Consider the following 17135-nt stretch of genomic DNA (forward strand, 5'->3'; position numbering starts at 1 on the left):
CATTTAGTATTAAATTGCAGCGAGTTGAGAGCTCTAAGAACAAAATATTTAAGCAAAGAGCTTGAAAAGGCAGCGACCCGATGTAGCGACGAGTGGTGGATAAGAATGCACAGTAGTGACTGCAAAAACTTAACAATAGCGCTGTCACTTTACTTAGAACAACTTGACAAGAGATTGTTAAACGACATATAACCAAGGAGTGTAGAGACTAGAAGGACCCTACCACACCGTACAGCCCCTCAGCATTGTTATAGGGTGAAGATTAGTTGATCATAATGAATGAACATTCGTCTCGAAATATAAGTATTTGATAAGTAATGTTAAAGGAGGATATAGAAAAGATGTGTTGCCCTTTATTTTTCTTCTTTTTTTAAAAAGTTTGAAACAAACTAACTAAATAAATAAATAAATAGATAAATAAATAAATAAATAAATAAAAGAGGCATTTATAACATCTACAGCCATGTACCCTCAAAGCTATTTGGTAGTCAACAGTTTTCCACTTTCTTAAATCCAAGATGTGCAAATGCAAACATGTATGGAGACTGTGGTTCCGCAGTCTTCTCTGTGGAAGTGGTGTGCATACCCAGAGGAGATAGCTGGGGCATAGTCTCTCCGGCGGGTCTACCCTACGTAATCAATAGTCGCCGTCCACCTCCGAAAGTTGAAACATAATAAGCCACGCTACCAGAGCAAAAGAGTCAGAATTGAACCGAGTACACAGAACCGGTGCCAGAAAAGTAACCCTCACCCCAGTACTCCTGTTCTTACATGCACTTGGAGTAGAAAAGTCCCTGAAGTAAAGCAGTTCTTCCTTCAAGCCGCCTTTGGAAGTGGACCCCCATGACCAAGGCAGGTTCGGGTGCCAGAGGGGCGAACTGCTCCTGATGGGGACCAGGCAAGGCCTTTTCCACTACTTTGCATGCAGCAGCCGGGAGGTTGCACCAGGATCTGAAAGCAGCCGGGGAAGGGGCTTCCCCAACCACAGACACTCCCTCAGCCATGCCACTGTCCAGGGGTCCTCTCCATTGGGGACTCTACTTCACTGTTAGAGGGACAATCACTGGCCAAAATAGGAGAGACACATTCTAAAAGAAAGCAGGCACACAGCACACTGCTAGAATAGCCATGCATTTCCTCTCAAGAATTAAGCAAAGCTCCATTCTTTCTGAAAAACAGCAAAGCTACAGAGTTTGAATGTCGCCCCCGCCTACCCGCACATTTGTGTTCAGGGTAAGGGCTAAAAGGAGGCCTGAGGGGCAAGCAAGGATATGTGTGGAAATCCCCCCATGAAAGGTAAGAGTGGGGGAAACAGCACAACAAGTACCATATTCGGAAAAATGGCGTCGTTCAAAAAACGAATTCGATGGATCCTCATAGATGCAAGTCAGAGGGTTCCATATGTTAAAATTGCGGCAAAAATGGCTGTTGACACAAAATATTGCAGCAAAAAGGCTTCGATTTTGCTGCCGCAATCCATGTAAAGGATGAGGGGCCACCCCCGCGACCCCCGGACATATTATACCATTTAAGGCAGCGGGAGACACCCCTGCAACCCCTGCTCCCCTTAAATGGTATAGTGCGGTACACCTTTGCCAGGTCAAACCACAGCATTTTTGCTCCGATGTTTTCTACAGGTGACATTTTGTGCCACGATTCTATCACTGCATACCAGTCAGAGCAGATTAACACCAGATGCATAGGGACCTCTCGACCGCTATCTCTTGGGCCACTTCAGAGGGGCCCGCAGGTCGCTGCGGCTCAGCCAAAGTCTTGCGTTCCTCAAAGCCTCACATGCACATTTTCTCTCAAAACAGTGAGACCTCAGCAGCACTTTCTAATTCATTTTCTTAAAATAAAATGGTGCAGGGTTGTTCTGTGTTTCAGAAACTAGAGATTTATGACAAACGGTATTTTGCTGAAAGAACATCTGAGCACAGACATTAGACTCGTGTACCTGCCCACAAACAATAGTTTGCTTGTTCTACTGCTGGGAACGGGTTCCGCCAACGCAAAGATTGCCCCAGACCCGCTGTGCCCAGTGCACTCTTACCTGGATCGCAGTTGCAGGAATAGCTGTCCCAGTCGTCGCTGCAGTAGCTGTTGTGTGGGCACGGGCTGGCATCGCAGGGGTTGTCCACTTCACAGTCGTCCACCACGTTGATCACGGTGGCGTGGTTCATGTTCAGCGTTGCAATGTTTGTCGATGTCTCTCCCATTCGCACGCCCTGGGATATTTCAGACATATTTATTTTAGCATATGGTAGTAAATGGACCTATACACAGTAGGGGCTACTTAATTCATATAACTTGCCACAGGGGTAATGAAGCCATTTTATCATCTGCCACTAAGAGCCATGGGCCAGATAGCGCACAGCTGGGGACTACGAATTGCTGCAAATTGGACATTACTGCGCCTATTAGATGGAGCTGCGGTCTGTCCATGCAGCCAGTGTAGTGTGTCTGAGTACACTGTTACGCAGGCCATGCTTAGGAACCCTCTTACAATGTTGGTGTGTAGTGCATACCTGTCACCATTTTAGGAAAGTCCCTGTTATTTTTTGCCCTTGTGTCATTTTATCGTGTCGTTTAGTGTTGAGAAGGAGCTAAAGGGTGAAATGCTAGCACTAATTGAAGCATCTAAGATAATACAGGGAATGATGAAAATATTCGCACAAAGTACTGGAGCTGTTGGGGAGGGTGTAGGGCAGATTAAGAAGAATGCTGTTGATATTGATGCAATACTATCCAGCAGGGATGGCTTTTCCATATTAATGATACGACCCGAGCATACAGGGCCAACCAAAAGGCTGTGTGGGCCCGGCAGCAGTCAGTTCATCATGATGGCTCATCATGTCCCAATTATCACTCATAAATCACTAGAATGATTTGGTCACAAGATCGGAATACCTTTTTCTCAAAGAGTGCATTGCCAATCTGGTATTTGTTTTTAGTGTTTTGTTTGTTGAAGTTTTCATTGTATATGTCATTGCGAGCGCCTTGAAGCTGCACAGCTTTTTTTTGCCAATTATTTGCATTTACTAAATATATATGACTAACACGGCTACCACGGCTTCTTCTTTAATCAAAGCAAATCTGTGTTTTTGCCAACTATAGTGCCTGATGCCACCAAGTGCTGACGAGCGACAGCCTCTATAAATGAAACGTCATGTGTTTTACATCTGCAAGAGTGTCTAATATTATATCTGTGCTATACTGCAATTCATGCCAGATTCCGTCAGCTTCTAAGCACTGTATGATATGCTATGATATGATAGGTCATTAATAACGCGCCTGTACACAAGTGTTTTTAGGCGTGAGTGTAATAAGAGGTGTTATGAACAACTCGTGTTATCGACCTGAGCGAATATTTGATATAATTACTCGGAGTGCCCTACCTGTCTACAACATTCCATTCCCACACACAGCCATTCCTTAAAAGCATATATACCTGTAAATTCGTTCCCTGCCTGCCCTACATAAACGCATGATTGCCTGCACACAGTGGGCATTCATAACAACCATCAAGTGCACAGAGTCATTCCTGATGTGTATATATCACTGTTACATGCACAGCCATTTGTTCCTTGCATCCGGTAATTCTGTACCTCTACACTACCATGTTCTGCTCATATTGTCATTTCCGACCAGGTGCTACAGCAATGTCATACCTGTATAGAGTATCCCTTACAGACATGCAGTGACCTATCTGATAGTCATGTATTACGTGTGTGCACATATTCCTTGTCTGTATGAATCCATTCTTTACCAGCATCAACTCATTTCTCAGCTGTAGGCAGCCATTTATTACCTGCAGACAACCATTCCTTACATGCCTAGTCACTCATTTCTTAAATGGAGCCATGCCATGGCAATACATTACCTAGTATGCCCACACAGCCCGGTCACAACAGCACCTAGTATCCACCGCTGGAAGTTGACCTCCACTTCAGAGCCATATCAATTGTCGGTAGGCAAATTAGCCCAAATGCAAACATTGCCTTCGTCTTACAGGGCAGTGTGTTACTTTATACATAGCTTTAGCAGCCAAAGAGAGACATTTCTCAAGGCTGCCTGACAATTAGACGCCTGGTGTCACCCTTAATAGGGATCCTTAGCACAGTATAGTCTTGACAGCCTTGTGGTTAGAGCATTGGGGCATGTTTACAAAACACCAATAACTTTATGGCGGGTATAGAAAGGCTTGAACAAAAACCTTCACCTGAAATGTGAAAGTATGTTCATCCATTTGACCAAGTCAAACAGGCACAACACCACCTAGTAACCAAGTTCATCTCCAGTTCAGAGCCACATCAGCAAGCCATTGTGGGCCCAACAATGCCTTGCTGCTGTGGCTCTGAACGGTACACACCATGCCATACAGCCATGCTTTGTGTGTACATGGGCTATTTCTGGTCAAGGCGCAGCCATTTCTTGCAAGCATAGCCATGTTATGCTCCTCACAAATCAATAAGTTAGAACAGTGACCAGGGTTGGACTGGGGCATAAAATTGTCTCGGGCACCAATAAAAAAGTGGCCCACATTCGCAAATGGCAGTGTATTCCTTTTGTGGCAGACTTTTTGAATAGTACACAAAGGGGAGGATTTTGGTCAAGTGTATTGAAAATTGTCCAATTTAAAGAATAGGTATTCAGCAAAAATACTCAAACCTACTAGCTGCATAGTGAAGTAACCCATCAAACTGGCCCACTTTGACCCAAAGAACTGGCCAACGCTAGCATTTTTCATTTCTGGTTTGTATGGCCCTATAGGACAGTCCGCGCCTGACAGTGATTGTGCTGGGCCAGTCAACATACTGCTCACTTACCTGCATGCAGCCATTGAACCCTTGCTTCACAGATCCATCTTCATCTGAGAGCCCACCAACAAAGATGCTTTTCAGCTTTAATCCAGGAAGCTCATTCCCAATCTCCACTACACTCTGTGGTAGGAAACAGAAAGTTCCACATCAAAAAGGATACAAGCATTTCAACCCACAGTGTCAGGCCCTGTGTCTTCCCCTTCCCATCGCTACAGACTTGAAGTGACATGCGTTGCCACTGTTTGAACTCATGGCCTTTGCATGTAACAATGATGGTCAACTTTCTCTTGTATCAATATGGAGGTGCCATGACAGAAAGAACGAGATGAAGAGATCTTCCCTGGTCACTCACCTGGTACATCCCGTAGTCCAAGGACATGACCGCCAGGTACTTTATGTCTTTGCCATCTTTGGAACTCTTCAGCTCGATCAGCAAGTGGTGCCATTCGCCGTCGTTCACGCGCTTCTGCGTCACCTTCAGACTTGCCACCAAGCTGAAGCCACTGTACACTTCAAACTGCAGATTGCTGTTCACGATCTGTCAGAGACAAGCACCCAACAGGCACATGAACTGCTATGCAGGCTTTCACTGATACTGTTTGTACACAACCGTCCATTATATTTTTGGTGACACAGTACATCAATGAAACAAATTCCAGTTACGTATGTTTGTGGGTCTGTGTGTCAATGTGTGTGGGTGCAGGGTCAGGCAGTGGCCAGGCAGGTGAAAGCAGAAGGGAGGGGATGTTTGGCATGCTGTTGGATCGCTCAATCGGCTCCTGTTGGTATTCGGTAATATTATCCTCATATATATGGTCGCCATACATAATGTCGCCGGGAAAAGGTTGTGACGACATTATATATGGTGACCATATATATGGGGTAAAGGGGAGCAGGGGTTGCGGGGGTGTCCCCTGCTCCCCTTGAAAAGAAAAAGGTTTTCGGGGTTGCGGGGGTGTCCCCCGCATGTTCAATATAATAATGTCCCTGCAAAAAACTGCAATTTCTTGTCGACTTTTTGGCCAGGCAACATTTTTGCAGGGACATTATTACATGGAACCCTCCTGTGGAGGAGCAGTGGGGGTTGGGACTGTCAGGCTGACATCATTGCAGGCTGCTGACATCCAGATTGTAAGTGCATTTCCTCCCAGCTGCAGTCATGGCCGGAGCAGACATGATCCTGCTGTCAGACACCAACAAGATCACAGTTGCATTGATGCCTCATTTGCAGGCTCGGCTCTAGGCATAACACAATCTTGGTCTGTGGCATTGTTTAGAAAGCACCAAAGATGTCTTGTGCAAACACCTTCTCACTGTATGCCTCCATCATTCCCTAGGCTGGGAGTCAGATGCCCAAATGGTCTCGGAGGTAGGGATTGTAGAGGGTAGTGAGATATGTATGATCCGATGGTCTAAATAATCATCAGATACTAGATTGTGAAGTCTGCTTTAGTAACTATACTTTTGCACTCACTTTCTTTGTGCTGCATTGCCGAGCTGGTGAGAGCCAGAGCATGACGTCACAGTGACGCTCAAAAGAAGTGAGGATGAGATAAGATCCCCCGCCGAACCAGAGGAGCCCGGCACACTGTGAAGAGGAGGTGGGAAGAAGAGCAGAGACATCATCCACCAGGACAGAGCGGCCGCCAGTCCCACCGATTGGATGCTCACAGCAGAGCAGGCCAGGAGACAATGAGAAGATGACATCTAGAACTGAGACATGAGCGAGGGTTCATAGACGGATGCCAGAAGCGAGAGGGAAAAGCTGGTCAGAAGAGAAGGATCTGGGGCTCAAGCACGACGGAATAACCCACAGAGAAAGTGGATACCAAGGCAAACGATGCAAGCTGGCAATGGAAATTGGAGTTCCCCTAAAGGGTATTGAGAAAGGGAGCTAAAGAAACAAGGTTGCATGCTAGAACTTGTGGTCCGAGTTTCCAAAGCATCTTGACCAAATAAGCAATGGTAGAACCGTGATATAATGGAACTGTAGGTTATCATTCCAATAGTATATTTAGAAGGTGAGCTTAAGGAGTACCATTGCAGGCTGGAACTTGTGTTCAGAGATCTTAGAGCACCTTAACCAAGTATGCTATAAGAGAACCGCTATTTTCTTGGAACTATAGGTTTGCATTCCAAAGTATATTTAGAAAGTGAGCTTGAGGTGTAAGATTGCATGCTGGAACCTGTGTTCAGAGATTCTAGAGCACCTTAATCAACTAAGCAATGAGAGAACTGCTATATACTGGAACTGTAGGTTATCCTTCCAATAGTATATTGAGAAAGTGAGCTTAAGGAGTACAAATGCATGCTGGAACTTGTAGTCAGAGTTCCTAGAGCACCTTAACCAAGTAAGCAGTGAGAGAACCGCTATATACTGGAACTATAGATTTGCATTCCAAAGTATATTTAGAAAGTGAGCTGAAGGAGTAACACTGCATGCTTGGAGTTGTGGTCAGAATTCCTAGAGCACCTGGAGCAAGTGAACATAACACAAACTGTTGCACGAGGGAAATCAAGAGCCCAGTGAGAAAGTGAACACAAAGAAAGACATTGCAAGGGAGAACTTGGAACCAGAACTCCTAAAGCCTATTGAGAAAGTAAAGCTAAAGAAAGAAATGCATGCTGGGACATAGTCAGAGTTTCAAGAGTCCCTTGAGAAAGGGAATCTAAAGAGAAATGTTGCATGCTGGAACTTGGAGGCAGAGTTCCAAGAACATGTTGATCAATAGTGATTATCAATGAAAATTTTGCATGCAGCATGCAACAACTTGAAGTCAGAAATCCTAGATTCTACTGATGGTGACATCTTGACATTGAACACTTGAATCCCAGACCACCAGACAGCATTTTTGTCAAAAGTGAGAGAAAAGGGACCTTAGTCAGTGACTAATCCTGCGCTAAGCTCTAGTTAGTCTGGTATTACTATTACTTTATTATGCAAGGTCACAGGTGGTTGAGATGAAGCCCACACCTCTTGGTAAGGTTAGAGGAGAAGTCCTGGCTACCTTGCAAGTTTAGGTTTTGGAAAAAGTGATTTCCACGCTTGTTGCGGTTGGTACAGTGTAGGTTTTATTTCAGTGCGGACACATGGTCCTTGTAGTGGTCAGCCGACAGGTGTTTCGACCTCGTGGGTCTTTATCAAGGCTAGGTCAGATTTGAAATTGGGTCCCCGGTTGCGATACTCTTGTAGTGGAGCAGGTAATTCTGTGGTCAACTCTTGGTCCTCGAGGTCGAAACACGTGTCAGCTGACCACTACAAGTACCATGGGTCCACACTGAAATAAAACCTATACTGTACCAACTGCAACAAGCGTGGAAATAACTTTTTCCCAAACCTAAACTTGCAAGGTAGGCAGAACCTCTCCTCTATCATTTTTGTCAAGTCTTTCAATAGGGACACCTACCCTCTTTGGAATAAGCCTATACCGGAAATAAGGCGTTTGGCTTTGACAATCCTTATTTTTAACAAGAATTTAGTGCAAGGAACAGAAGCAACGACACACATACTGCTTTTAAGTTACGTTTCTCAGGGCCCACTTGGTTAAGAATTCACGAGTTGCTCTATTGCTGCACTTACAACATTACCTTTCAGAAGGCTGCTTAGAAAAGGTGGAGCTAGCACAAAGGGATCCCAGGGGAATGTGTTTTGCACAGGAAGGGTTTGGGCACAGGGACTAGCATGGCCATGGAGGGTCAGGGGATGGGCAAAAAGCCAAACACCCCCCACATCTCATGCCACTACTATAGTCACTTACTGAGAGAATAGATTTGTCTTAAAGGTATCGCTTAGAGCACCGCTGAATAGCTAAAATTTAAAAGTTCAACAATTCTGGTCTCTCTCGTCGAGTGGGCTGAGGATACACCAACATTCTCCCCTGAGTTTCATTATCAGGTTTTTTAGAGTCTGCTGCTTCAAATTTTAGGAATGACTGTTCGAGTTTTGTTTAGAATTGAACGTTCATAGTGTAATCTCCTGGTGCTGAAGGACCAGACTTAGTCAATCCTGATCTGTTTTGTTTACTTCTGTAAACGCAAGCTCATCATGTTTAAAAATGAGGTGGGTAGAGTCTGAGTAACTTTTTTTCCGCAGATATCTTTTGAAAGCCCTTCTGAGAAGAATAGGAAATAAGCATTGCTTCAACGTGGATGACTCTTTTGATATAAAAAATAACTATGCAGTGACTTGTATTTCACTCCTTGCTGGATTCCAGCAGCTTCAAAGCCCTGTAATAACCAGTGTGACTATTCCTACCCACCTCTGGTGCTCAACGTTTTGAAACATGGAGGATGAAGTGTTGAGTCAGCCTGACTTGGCATTGAATACACAACGCGCAACATTGCTTTGTTCCTATGGCGAGAACGTTGCTCTTAAACTATCCGCCTGGAACTTGCCAGCAGGGAAGCCAGCAGAGCAGACTTGAAGACGACTGTGTGAATGGATTTAGGGCAATAAGACTGGGCATGGGCTCAAATGTACCAGCATCGAGGAGAAGGCACTAAGGAACAACTGTGCCCTTCAGAACATGAAACCTACGCAATTAAGTGACTCATCCTGAGAAGCAAATATTCATGCACAGAAGACAGCTAAGTAATGAATTAGTGATGAGTAAACTAGGGATAGTTAAGAGGGTACAAACAATACAGTGCAATCAAGACTGTGGATTGAGGTCGACAGACAATGACGGGCTGTTGGACTCCTTCCGTGGTGGAGAGACTGAGGGGCATCCAAGGTATTGTTTTAAAAGGATGAAGTGACTGAAGGAGAAGAGGAAAGAAGCAGCTTGTCATCGGTGTGTCAATAAAGCTGGAGGCCCTTTGAAAAGATAGAGTTACTGGAGACCGATGATAAAGAAGCACTTCAGACAAAAACAAGACTGCGGGCCACGGATCGGCATGGTGGGGAGAAAATGGCACCCAGCCGCACAATCTGAACAACGGAACGGATGATGTGAACAACCCCCAACAAAACCCAAGCATAAAAACGCAACATAAAAACACTCACGAAGAAGTACAACAACGAATACCAGCTGAGCAATATTAGGCTATTTAGGTCAGAACATGCAGAGGCACACTCTTGGGTGAGAGCCGCAGCGCACTACAGCTTCTCTACAGAAGAGAGTCACAAATGTACACCACATCTACAACACGGTGGGAGGGGGGTTGGAAGAATACAATAAGGCATTTTTCCATTTTACGGTAGTTATCCTTTGAACAATGGACATTTTTCCCATTGCCACATGTTACTGTAACCTTTGACCTCTGTAGGGGACGTCCTAGCCTACCTTGATCATTTGTAATTGTGTTCGAAACTTAGGGCACATGCGATTATAAGCCAATCAGGCAAAAGCGGGTTCTACACTCCATTGAAAATCTAATGACAAATATACTTTTTCAATGAAGTTTCGAGGAGGAGAGTTGGGCAGCAGCAGTTGGTCTCTGCTATAAACATTGCAACAGACATCAAATCAAATGCACCACCACAGTGTCCATACCGAATACACCTGTTCTTCTCGTTTAAAATAATGCATGCTTCCATTTCTGTATTGTGTACATTAAGAATCTTGTGACCTGCAAGGTGAACAAAGTGGTCATGTGAAGTGACTTGTTTGTATTTGCCATCGCTTTGCACCCTTTACTGTATTGTAATGTAGCTGGGTTTTGCGTAGCACTCCTGGAGTTTGGTTCTGCAAGAGGAGGAGGTATGGCTGGGATGCAACGTGGTCGGATGTGAGTCAAGTTAAGCAGGGGCAAGTATATAGTAGGAGGCACTGTATAACCTGACAGGCGGCTCCAAGGTGTGTGTTTGCTGTTTCATGGATGGCGCATAGGTTGGGAAGAAAGAGCATGATGTGTAAGTTGTTTGTTGGGAAGGTTGGTTGTTAGATGACATGTCCAGGGGTTATAGGTTCCTGGACTATGCATGATGTGTAAGGTATTTGTTGGGAAGGTTGGTTATTAGATGACATCTCCAGGGGTTATAGGTTCCTGGACTACGCATGATGTGTAAGTTGTTTGTTGGGAAGGTTGGTTGTTAGATGACATGTCCAGGGGTTATAGGTTCCTGGACTACGCATGATGTGTAAGGTTTTTGTTGGGATGGTTGGTTATTAGATGACATGTTCAGGGGTTATAGGTTCCTGGACTACGGGTAGAGATGAGGGAATACTGGGCTCAACCCAGCGTTTTCTGATTATAGTGTCTGATTGTGCTGAAGATGTGTTCTCTTACTATATTCCCTATTCAGAGGCCGGAGGCCATGAAGTTGACGTGTGTACTGCTGCTGTGATATCTAGTTGAGGGGTATTACCCTAGGCATATGCAGGTGTGAGTTGCTGCCAGTGCAGTTGAGTAAGCATCAGAATGGTGTTCACGTTTATCAATATTTGCGAATCTGCAGTTCCTGCCTGGATGCCAATTGGGGACATCTGGTTCATGGAGTGTGACTTGCTGGTGGAATGTCTAACTTGTGGGACGTTGTCTTAGCATTTGGTGGTGCGTAATGTTGTCCAAATGAAGAACTTGATTTAATTGGGATTGGCTGGGATATCAGATTTGTGGCATGTGTCCTGTTGCTGGAATATCCAGTTTATAAGGGCACCTTCGTTGCATGCTGGCATGTGTCGTTGACGGCCCATTGAATAAGCAGTACCAAAAAGCCATTCATGCTTGCTTATCGATGTATTGGTCTTCGAGGCTCCAGACGTCACTGGGATTGGGAAAGACGTCTGTTTCCTGGTTGGATGGTCTAAAGAATGTTATCCAGTGTGCGGGGTGATCTTTGTTTGAGCTCACCGGATTGGTTGTCACAGGGATTGGTTGTATCTGAATTTTCAGTCCATCCCAGCCTCACCCTCATATGAGAGATTAGGAAAAACATATTGCTTGCCGTTCACCTCGTTTCAGCAGTTTCCTAAAGATCAAGTCGTCTGCGTTGAATCGCGGGATTCAGTCACTTCTCCCCAGGCGGGAGCCTTTCCCTGTGAGGCTAGGGAGGGGAGCCTGCTGCAAAATACTCTTCCTAGGTGGGATCTATGTGATTGCTGTGACCATTTTACTGAAACCCCCTTTTCACCCCATAAATAAGTGGAGAACCCCTAACAGTCCCCCCTACATCAATTTTATACCATTCCCATCCCCCCACATACATATGGGGTGTAAATAAAAGTTGCTGTTTTAGGGGGTTTCAGTAATGGAGTGATACCCCTAGGGGTAGAGGCAATGCGGGACCTCACAGGGAGTGATTCCCCCATTGGGTCAAGGACTCCCGTTCCGATGAGTAACTCCTGAACCAATCCACCTATAACCTGTCACTAGTGACACCTACCAGAAGAAAACATGAAAAACAAGCTGAGACTTGTTATTTTTATCTGCGGAACCCTGGAGTTAATCTGAAACGGGATACCTACTCAGTACTGAGACGACCAAAAGCACCCCAGTAATACAAAGTGTGAACAGGACAGAGAAGAGGGATTTTGCCACTCCGCCAGGGAGGTCCGACAGCCACATCATAAGTAGGAAAGGAGGAGACCTGGGAGAGAGTGAAACCCGGGAAATCCAAATCTGCTGGGAGACAGGAGCTGAAGGAGGCAGAGACGCAGGTGCAGAGAGGAAGCAGGCGTGCAAAGCTGGGTATGTTAGGCTCAGGAGAACCTGAGGTCAGAGGAGCTGAAGGACTGACAGAAGGTCCAAGGAGTGACCGAGTGAAAAGTGGTGGCATGACCGAAGCTTGGTGGACTTGGGTGTTCCCAAACAATGCTGAGACCACCTACCCGAAGGCACCGCAGAGTGTGCAGAACGATGAGGAAACAACAAGCCCGCATGCAAACCCGGCATCACTGAAGAAGGCTCCATGCTGACTGCAAACCCGGTGACGCGATCCCCGAGGCAGAAAGGTAACAGGGAGAGCGGGAAACCCGAATGGGGAACCGAAAATAACCAATGAGTGGAACATTCATGCTTATCCCAGTAAGGTTCAAGTAGGTGAAATACCCAGTGAGAGTGGCAATCATTACTGGAACCCTCATAATTGTCCCAGAAAAAGACAGATAAGGGGAAAAGTGTGGGAACACTCACACTTACTTGAACACTCCCACTTGTCCCAGTAAGAACCAAGTGAAGGAGACGAGTGAGAAATATCACTGGAACCTTCATACTCGTCCCAGGAACTACCAAGTGAAGGAGAAGAGTGAGAGGTATTACTGGGACCCTCACACTTGTTCCAGTGGCAACCAAGTGAAGGAGAAGAATGAGAAGTATTACTGCAACGCTCACACTCATCCCAGTAACTACCAAGTGAAGGAGAAGAGTGAGAGGTATTACTGGGACCCTCACACTTGTTCCAGTGGCAACCAAGTGAAGGAGAAGAATGAGAAGTATTACTGCAACCCTCACACTCATCCCAGTAACTACCAAGTGTTGGAAAGGTGTGAGAATCATTACTGGAAGACTTATACTCGTCCCAGTAACTACCAAGTGTAGGGAAAAGAGTGAGAGGCATTACTGGGACCCTCACACTTGTTCCAGTGGCAACCAAGTGAAGGAGAAGAATGAGAAGTATTACTGCAACCCTCACACTCATCCCAGTAACTACCAAGTGCTGGAAAGGTGTGAGAATCATTACTGGGAGTCTTATACTCGTCCCAGTAACTACCAAGTGTAGGAAAAGAGTGAGAAACATTGGAACAGTCGTACTTGGCAAGCTAGGGAAAAGACTGAACATTGAGTAGAGAAAAAGGCTCAAGTTTAATAAACAAGGAAAGATGGGAATTGCCCTAGGCAAGAGGGGAACAGAAACAACAAAGGTCACAAGAGAGAAGAATAAAACAGAGTGCATATCAATGTGTAAAAGACACTGTTGAAAAGTTGAAGAACCCAATATCTGAACTATACAATTTGAGAAAAGTAGTTACCAAGAACTACTAACGAATACTTTACTAAAGTGAACTTGCTGAGAAGCAGCCCACAGAAGAGGGGAGTCATTACCCTCTGACTTGGTTGCTTTGATAGTGGCAGGGTCAGATTAGATTAGTTTGAGAACAGATCTTCCTTTTGGACTCACTGACAACTGACGAGTACCCTAGTTAGTTTGTGTTAGGAAGGGAAAACCCATAGTTTAGGGAATCAGGAGTTTTCACTTAACTTCAAATAAAGCATCTCTAAACATGGAAGATCAGTGCCCTTGGCCTTCTTCTGATCGCCACAGGTCATTCTATGCAAAGTTGTCTAGGCATGATGTTCTAGAGGTTGGCGGCCATACATGTGATTAAGGTCCTTCCTTACCTTTTCCTGGTGGACCATGGGACTGTCAGCAGGACTGCCCAGCTGGATTTCAATACCTTGACAGGACATAAGAAAGGGCGAATTTCTTGAGAATGTCTCCTGGGTTCTCCTTTAGACGGCCCAATTGGTGATGTAGAGTGTTTTGAAATAGATCCTGCATTCGACAGGAAGTCTGTGCAGGGTCCAGAGACCCAGAGTGATGCGTTAGCATCTTTTAAATTTCGGCAAGAGTCTGGTTGCAACATTCTGTGCTATCTGGAGGTGGTTCAGAAGGTACTGTGCCTCGACCTGGTTGTTTATATGGCATCACTGATGGATATTCAATAAAGTATTTTAAATTCCTTAAATGTGGTGCAAGGCATTCCGGTCTTACCTGGATGTTGATCTTGGAGGTAGTTCCGGCATTGGCCTGCAGCAGCATGCCATCCACAATCCGGGTCCTGAACATGAGCCCAATGTACCAGGGCACAGATATGGTGATATCCAGCTCACTCCAGAGGATAATGCCCTCCCCGTGGAAGTGCTTGGGAAAAGGCATGGCTGGAAAGGAAGAAAAGAGGCGCGGTCATGATGTTGGTGCAGAAACATAAATGCCCTTCACATCACATTGTGATTATAATATTTTACAACTGGACCCCGATATTTCATTTTAATTTTCTTTGACCCCTTCCGAAATTAATGTTTAACTGTAAACAGTTCATGGAGCAATTGCTTTCTTTTCCTTACAAAGAATAGTCTGTGACATTGGTAGAGGCCAATGTCATGGCCTCTACCGTCAGTCTCCCTCCTTCACTATCCTTCTCCTGCGGCTCTTAGCCACTTTTTGTTTATGTCAGCGCCCTTAAGCCCTAGGGTCAGTGGTCTTGCCCTATACAAATCATAAATAAATAAATAAATGTGGTATGTGTCTATTAGGTGGAAAATGTCTGTCTGCACACACAAGCTTATGCCTCCGAGGGCGCCGGGAGGAGCCAACCAGCCTAAGAGGTGCTCATTCCCAGCACCTCCACATAGCTGCTGCTGTTGCCCGGCTCGACCCTGCGGGTCCATTGCTGCAGTCTGTCTGAGACAAAGATTAGAAAGCGGCAGGGATCATGATGCACGGGCTCATTTGTTGGCTTTAGTGATGAAGGGCAAACCCCACTCAGTGCCGTGCTCATACCACTGATGCTGTGGTGTGAGCACGGGACCCCACTGCGGCCTAGAGTCCCCTCCCCCTCCCCCACATGCGCCAAGGAATGGGAGCACAATATAGAACGGAGAACAACCATGCAACAAGTAGCAGAAGACCTTCAACGCCTGTTGCTTTTACCACACAGGGTGGTCAATAACAGGAGAGCTTTCAAAGCAGCATGTGGGTGGGTGGCAGAGGAGCAAGCAAGGCCAGCCTTAGTTAATGTTCTGATTAGTTGCGCTCTCTGGCTGCAGAGACTTTTTGTCTCGGGAGGATAGCTCAGCAGCAATGTGCTCGCCTTGGAAGCAAGACAACACAGAGCAACACAGGATCGATCCCCGGGTCCGTGCTTGGAAACCTCTGGATATTAAGCGCGTTATAAATAACCTATCATACAGTGCCTGCCCTTTACCCCATCACCTCAAAGGAGAAATCTGCAGTGCATTAGAAAAAGGAGCAGAGGAACTAAGAGGGCAGAGGGGGGTTCCGACCCTACTCCCCATCCAGAACGGGGACCGATATTTTCTACCTAAGTGACCCATCGCTTTTGCTGACAGTAATATAACAGAGGGTCCCTTCAACGGAAAATATCCTACTTCCGAAATGTGACTCTAGACAATTATTTCAGTTGAAAATGGACGATGTTTGATATATAGATTTGGGAAGCGGCCCTTGCACATAAGAACAGCACATCTATTCGGTAGTCTCCGATGCAGGAGAGTACTGTACATTTCATTGCAGCATTTCCAGTAGCCAGTGGCTACTGTTTGCTGGGGGCATGTAACAGTGCTGTGTCAAGGGGTATGAAACATGAGGCACACCCCCTTCCTTTTGCTGGCTCCGGGTGGTGGCCGTTTGCACGATGTGGAACGAGAAGACAAATATTTTGAAGGCAACACATTTAGAGAGTATGAGACCTACTACCCCCATGCTTTCCTGAGAGATATGAAGCATGGCACGTTTGCAGCCGTTTGACTTTAAAAAAGCTTTCAGCCCTTCAAAGGTTTCCAACCAGCTGTTCGAACTTATCAGGAGAGTCCAAAAATAACATGTTATGTGGGATTTATGAAAACAAAACAAAAATTACTTGGCACCGGTTGCAACACAAGTTCACTGGAAAAAATGAAACGGCATGGGCTGTGATGACGTGTACGAAAATATCAGCACGCTGCGTGCCGGTCCATCAGAAGGTACAATGACCTCTAGCTTCCTCCATGGAGAAACTACAGAAGTGCAACATGCCACAATCTACTTCCTGACAGACTGCGGGAGCGGGACATCAACGTGCTTGTGGCGTCCTTCAGCGGTACGGAATGCCGGGCCGAGAGGTGTGCACCAGGGAGGATCTCTTGTGCCCACGAATCTGCTGCCACTGCAATGTGTGCTGCTTCTTCACCAGAGGGGTTGGCTTGGCATGTCGGTTTGCAACCAGGCAATACATTAAGCCTCTGTAAAGGACCTTCTGCAATGGAAACATCGACAACCTGCTGGGGCTGGGCGGCTGCTCCCCAACTGCGGAGGCGTCTGTAGCTGGAGCCTTGGGCACATCATCAACAATGGAAGACTTTGGCTGACACTTCTCCATCTCCAAATAAGTCACCAGAAATGTACAGGTGCTGCTAGTCTCCCTTTCCTACAACGCCGCATAGGGTCTCTCTACAAATCACCTTGTCGTTATGATACACTAATACTCGCAGATGAACTCCAAAGTACTGGCTCCCAAGTTCCACCTGATGAGACCCAACACACAACCTACCAAATAACTGGCCCTGGAAAACTTTCACAACTAAAATACATTCAAGTTCCTAAAGGTATCAGTTTTATTTGGACAACTCGACTGCTATGGAGGAATAGAA

At 45.7% G+C, this 17135-nt stretch overlaps 1 protein-coding gene across 3 annotated transcripts in view; it reads right to left on the reverse strand.

The window, feature by feature from the left end:
- CELSR1 (cadherin EGF LAG seven-pass G-type receptor 1) overlaps window positions 1–17135 on the reverse strand; it is a 526468-nt gene that overhangs the window by 145641 nt on the left and 363692 nt on the right. For all 3 annotated transcript variants that reach the window (XM_069629236.1, XM_069629235.1, XM_069629237.1), the window contains exons 9-12: window positions 14479–14645; window positions 5176–5361; window positions 4830–4943; window positions 2054–2228 (exon numbers count right to left, since the gene is read on the reverse strand). In XM_069629236.1, coding sequence (XP_069485337.1) covers window positions 2054–2228; window positions 4830–4943; window positions 5176–5361; window positions 14479–14645 — 642 coding nt within the window. The remainder of the gene's footprint in view (window positions 1–2053; window positions 2229–4829; window positions 4944–5175; window positions 5362–14478; window positions 14646–17135) is intronic.

The sequence above is a fragment of the Ambystoma mexicanum genome, chromosome 12 (genome assembly GCF_040938575.1).
Source record: "Ambystoma mexicanum isolate Mex_15411 chromosome 12, UKY_AmexF1_1, whole genome shotgun sequence".
NCBI lineage: Eukaryota > Metazoa > Chordata > Amphibia > Caudata > Ambystomatidae > Ambystoma > Ambystoma mexicanum.